At 43.2% G+C, this 6178-nt stretch overlaps 1 protein-coding gene across 1 annotated transcript in view; it reads left to right on the top strand.

The window, feature by feature from the left end:
- The window catches only part of LOC110315147 (F-box/WD repeat-containing protein 15-like), an 18258-nt gene that overhangs the window by 5210 nt on the left and 6870 nt on the right, over positions 1 to 6178 (top strand). The window contains exons 5-6 of the mRNA XM_021189277.1: positions 4394 to 4603; positions 6152 to 6178. Coding sequence (XP_021044936.1) covers positions 4394 to 4603; positions 6152 to 6178 — 237 coding nt within the window. The remainder of the gene's footprint in view (positions 1 to 4393; positions 4604 to 6151) is intronic.

Below are 6178 nucleotides of genomic sequence, written 5' to 3'. Positions count from 1 at the left end.
TATATACATATATACATATGTATATATGTATATATACATATATACATATATACATATGTATATATGTATATATACATATATACATATATACATATAAATTTAGCATGAGAAACATTTTAATTTTACATTTAAAAGACAAAATAAATGAAACTTAAAAATTTGACCATGTGAATATGATAGTTGATTATATACTTTAGTATGGGAAACACCTGCTATCAGTAGTTAAGAATGAGAGAGAAAACATATGAGGTCATGGAACACCAGAGTCAGGGCAGGTGTTGAAAGGTGAAGTAAGTTTACATGACAGGGTCAGTGGAGAAGCTGTAAGTGGCAATTGTGAGTTAATTCCAGGGGGTACACATAGCCAGCAATCTTTAAAGTGGCCAGGTTGTATGACGTTAAGGAGTTGGTAGGCCGAGGTAAGGATCTGAAGCAGAAGACAAAAGAAATGGCAAGTTAGTGTTATGAGGGGTGATGTCAAGGAAATAATGACCTTGGAGGGGGGTAAGAAGGTTCTGTTGTGGGTGAGATAAGTCTAGGCCCCTAAGGGCCACAGCTCTAGTTACCTTGTCAGCTCAGTTGTTTCCCTTGGAGACAATAGAGTCATCCATCTGATGAGACCTGCAGTGGACAATTCCATCTTGACTCTGACAGAGGTAGTCTGGCCATCAGGCCTAGAAGATGACAGGCTTTTCCTGTGATGGAGGGGTGTGGGAGAAATGACTCACTTGTCTTAGGCAATATGAGACATTTAACTCCCTGGGTATCCTCTGTCCACAGTGTAGGCCAGGCCCTGGCATCAGGCAAGGCAATGGAGCAGTGATTCTCAGTTGTTGTCAGACCACAATCTAGGCAGTCTTGTCACTGTGCCCATATCATTCAGAGATCTTGGGCAATGTGGGGTTCACTGTCAGGATTTGGGGGTCTCTGTCTATTATAGTAAGCTAAAACATTTAACATTACATTTAGCAGATTTCTGACAAGATTGAAAGCCAGTATCCATTAAGTATATCTGAGTTAGACAATCGGTTCCTTTATTGTAGAATGTATCTAGTAAAGAGAGCACATTGTAACATTATGACAGTAGCAAAAACAAGGCTAAAGTTATCTTTTGGCAGATGGGAACTGGTTTCATAAGTTCCTGAGGAATAATGACTTTTATCTGAGAGTCAGAAATTCCATAATCCAGCTTGATCTCATTTCTGGATATTTGGAGAGTCTTGAGAACTAACATTTACCACATAATACAGGTTGGCTACAAGTTTGTGTGTTAGTGGGCTTTCTGTTGCTGTGTTAAAAGGCCATGGCCAAAAAAGTAACTTGGAGGAAAGGACTCACAAGTTATAGTCCATCAGAGGAGGGTAAGGCAGAAACTGAAGCAGAAGCCATGGTCATTCTTTGTGGCTCACTCTTTATGGCCTCCTCGGTTAGCTTTCTTATACCACCCAGGACCACTAGCCTGGCTGTAACTCTGCCTAGAGTGGACTGAATCCTCCCACATTGATGATTGATAAGGGAAATACTCTACAGATGTGTTAAGAGACAATCCGCTGGCATGGATGTGGGGGCGATGCCCTCCCTCATTTCACCACCTGTGGTAGTAGGGAGAGCTGGCCCTGACCTCATTGGCTGTGGCACTAGGAGAATGGGCCCCCACTCCTTGACTGGACAGCAAAGTGGAGCTGTTTTCTCTTGGGGGGAGGGATGGAGTAATTGACACAGCTGTTCTCCACATGATTCTTTCTCTGATAATGTGTACCAGGATTTGGGGTACCTACCCCAGGAGCTAAACAAAAAGAATGTGGCTTGCACTGAGCATAGCTCTCCTGGGAACTTTCTGAGCTATTTGATTTAGGGTAGGGATCATGGCTAGAGCTATAGCAGCATTGCTTGACCTGGCTGCAGCACAGCTGTGCAGGTAGATAATCTCTGTTCTCTATGGTTTTGTGAGTGCTAGGGGCCCATATATGGTGGGGACCCTAACACCAGTGGGAAAGAACACATGACTGGCCATTCCTTGGTTCTTGAGGGCATTACTCCTGGCTTGTCTCAGCGTTTTGAATCCAGATTGCCACTGTGCAGTCCCTGCTGATTTATGCAAGAGTTTTTTCTCTTGTGTCCTCTGACTCATGAGATGGCCAGCTGCTTGCTGAGCCATTGTAGGAGAAATTGGGTGAATGCTGGAACCTCAATGTGTGTTTCTTGTTTATCCTTCATTCTTTCAAGTATTTTTTATTTTAAATGGTTAAAGAGTCTAATGGAGTGAACATTAATTCATTGTTGAGGTTGGTTGCTTCTGTTTATTTGGGGGATGGTCTTATCCTTTAGTCCTACCTGGCCTGGAACTATGTAGACCAGGCTAGCCTCCACCTCGACAGATCTGCCTGTCTCTGCCTCCCAATTGCTGGGACTAAAGGGTTGACCCAACACACCCAGCAAAAATGTTTTTATTTTGTTAGACAGGATCTCAATGTTTATAAACACTGTTTCCCACAGCAAACTGAAAATGTAATATAGTGAACAGGATGATCTCAGGGTTGGGGGTTTTGGGATACATGTTTTTTTTTTTTTTTTTTTCCTAGGCGGGTTGGAGGAGGCACTTTATGGCAATATCAGGCTGTTCTAGAGATCACTCTGCAGTCCAGGCTGGCCTTGGACTCATGGGGACCCTCCTACCTCTGTCTCCTAAGCGCTAGGCAGGATCCATTGGTGTACATCATTATCATACCTGGCAGAGGGAGCCAGGAGTATAGTGGGACCTCAACCTCATGAGACTGAGTCATGTGCTACATGGTAATGAGGCCTTCAACAGGTTGCCTTTCAAAGGAGTCAAAGTGACAGACACATTTTAATGAAACAGATTGGCTCAAAGGGAAGATTACATTTAGAAGGAAGGAGAGGTTATTAATAATTATCATGCAAATGTAGCTAGGGCTTAGAAATGGCTATATTGATTGCTGCCTCTAGTAATTTACTAAATTTAATTATGCTTTGGCCTTTTGTCATTGATGCTGCTGGTGGTGGAGTGTGTGTGTGTGTGTGTGTGTGTGTGTGTGTGTATGTGTGTGTATGTGATTTTTTTTAAAAAAAACAACACATTTATTTTATTTGCTCTATCTTCATGTTCACCTGTATACCCAAAGATAGCATCAGATCCCAGTATACATGATTGTGAGCCACCATGTGTTTGCTGGAAATTGAATTCAGGACCTCTGTAAGAGCAGACAGTGCTCTTAACCACTGAGCCATCTCTCATACACCTTGCATTTTTTTTTTTTTAAGCAAAAGGAAAGCCTGGAAGAGAACCTGTTTTTCTCATTTGCAGTATATAAGAACTAATGATATAGTAACCAGTTATGGAATTGATTCATTGTGAATAGGTTTGTTTCATGTGTTGTAAAACGTAATACTCCCAGAAATGGTGGCTCAGGCCTTTAACTCTAGCACTCAGAAGGCAGAGGCAGGCGAGTTTGAAAACAGCCTGGTTTCCATAGAGAGTTCCAGGAGAGCCAGGGTATAGAGTGTTCCTGTCCCCAAAACCAAAAACCAACCAAATAAAAGCAAACCAAACCCCAAAACACACCTATCCCTACTAGAAGTGATGACGGGCCCATGCTCCCTGCTGGCACTGTTAGTAAAGGTGAAATGGCTCTGAGCACAGGGTCAGTGAATGTTCTTCACGCATGTTTGTGGGAGTTAGTTCTCCCCTTCCATGAGGTTCCTGGGGATTGAACTCCTGTCATCAGGTTCAGTGACAGGTACCCTTCCCTGCTGAGCCATCTTGGCAGCCATGTTCTTCTCTATGGCCTGTATAGTGAGTGTGTACTAGCCTCTGAGCATAATGTATTTTTCCTGTTTTCCTGTCCACTCCTGCCCAAATAATCTAGATGTTTGTTTTCTTCTTTGTATTCCTTTTTATTTTTATGTACATAGGCATTGTGTCTGCATGTATGTCCATGTGAGGGTGTCAGATGCCCTGGAATTAGAGTTACAGACACTTGTGAGCTGCCATGTGTATACTGGGAATTGAACCCAGGTCCTTTGGTTAAGAACATCTTGTGATCTTAACTGGAGAGCCATCTCTCCAGCCCTGTGATTCTTTTTTTTTTTTTTTTTTTTTTTTCCGAGATAGTCTTGTAATGTAGTTCCAACTGGCCTGCAACTTGACATTGAAAACCAGACTGGCCTCAAGTTGCTAGTGACCATCCTGCCTCTGCCTCACTCTGCTGGGATTCTAGGTGTATGCTACTATGTTCAGTGAGGAATGCTTAGAACTTACATGAAATATGAAAGAAAGAAGGGTTTCCAGCCTAGACAAGGCATCCAATAAAACTGGTGGGTGAAGGCAGTTGAACTAGAAGTGCTCAGAGATGATGATTCTCTTGTTCTCCAGGGTGTTATGACCTGGGTAAGCCCAGAACAGCCAGCTACTATCAAGCTGTTGACTACCCTCCCTGAGATGCACATGGCAGTCACTGTAGATATTCATTCAACTATCAAACTGTGGGACTGTCACAACGGGGAAGTTCTGGCGGCTAACAGCCTGTTCTTTCCCTGTCAGTCACTGAAATCTCTCTTTACCAAGGATGGTGCTATTGTCTTGGTAAGTAAATCCCAAATCCCGAATAGTCACATGGAACAAGTCACTTGACAATTTGTGGTCCCATTACTGTCAAGCCATCTTGGAGTCTCTGAGAACCCTAGAGTCAATCACAGCATACCATAACCATGGCCATCCATTAGCCTTTGATCTATTTCATGTATATTTCCTTAAGCCATCCTCTTAAAAATATCATTTTAAAAATCTTTCCTGGGATCTGGGGAGAGATGGCTCAGTGGGTAGCCGTGTATGCTGTGCAAGCATGAAGATTCGGGTTCAATTCCCTGACACTCACATAAAAAGTGGGATGTGGCTAAATGTGCCTTTAACCCCAGTATTGTTGGGGATGGAAACACAAGGGTCACTGGGACTAGATGGCTGCTAGCCAAGCCAGCCTCTCTCCAGGTTCAACAAGAGACTCTCTGAGGAAATCAGGAGAAGGGTGATCTAACAGGGTACCTGACTTCCTTCTCTGGTGTCTATGTATGCCCAGGTATGTAATCTACATACACATACAGAAATATACATGTAACACACACAAACATACAAACACAGACACACAACTTTTCTAAGTGATTTTACATCATCTTTTATATGAAATGTTTATTATTGCTGAACCCATGAATTTGGGTAGGAACAATCCAGAGAAGAATGTGAATTTTATCATATATTGAAAAAAAAGAGATAATTTTGATGTCCTAGTGAATGAAGGGAAAGAGTGTTTTAGGACTTGGAACATCTTTACACATACCATTCCTCATGTGTTTGAGACAGAGTCTCACGATGCCCTGGCTGGCCTAGAACTCACTGTGTAGACTAGGGTGGTCTAACTCAGAGATCAGACTGCCTCTGCCTTAGGAGTATTGGGATTAAAGACATATGCTACCATGCCTTACAAAAGTTACTTAAAAAGAAACCTGCAGGGCGTGGCGGTGCATGTTACAGAGGCAGGTGAATCTCTTTTGAGTTTGACGCCATCCTGGTCTACAGAATGAGTTTGAAAATAGCCAGAGCTACACAGAGAAATCCTGCATGTGTGTCTATGTATCATGTGTGTCTATGTATCATGTATGTCTATGTATCATGTGTGTCGATGTATCATGTGTGTCTATGTATCATGTGTGTCAATGTATCATGTGTGTCTATGTATCATGTGTGTCGATGTATCATGAGCAGGCGTGGAGGCCAGAAAAAGCCATTGGAGCCCCTGGGACTGAACCTACACACACACACACACACACACACACACACACACACACACACACTTTCTCTCTGTTTGTCTCTCTGTCTGTCTCTCTGTCTCACTGTCTCACTGGCTCACTGTCTCACTGTCTCTGTCTCTCTGCACAGTTACCTACTGAGTTCTCTCTTCCAAGTCTAGAGAGCCTTCTTCCATGGGATCAGCGCAGACACTCTGTGAGGCAGGCTGGTCACAGCTTTGGGTCTCGGTACTGGACTTGATGACACAGTGGTGTATCTCAGAGCAGAGAACACTGCTTCCTCCATGCTTAACCTTCCCCCACTGACCGGGTGCTGCTGCTCTGATTTCAGGCAGGCGATACCTTGGGTAACCTCTAC

The sequence above is a fragment of the Mus pahari genome, unplaced genomic scaffold (genome assembly GCF_900095145.1).
Source record: "Mus pahari unplaced genomic scaffold, PAHARI_EIJ_v1.1 scaffold_6812_1, whole genome shotgun sequence".
Lineage (NCBI taxonomy): Eukaryota > Metazoa > Chordata > Mammalia > Rodentia > Muridae > Mus > Mus pahari.
This window is presented reverse-complemented; position numbering and strand designations above follow the sequence as displayed.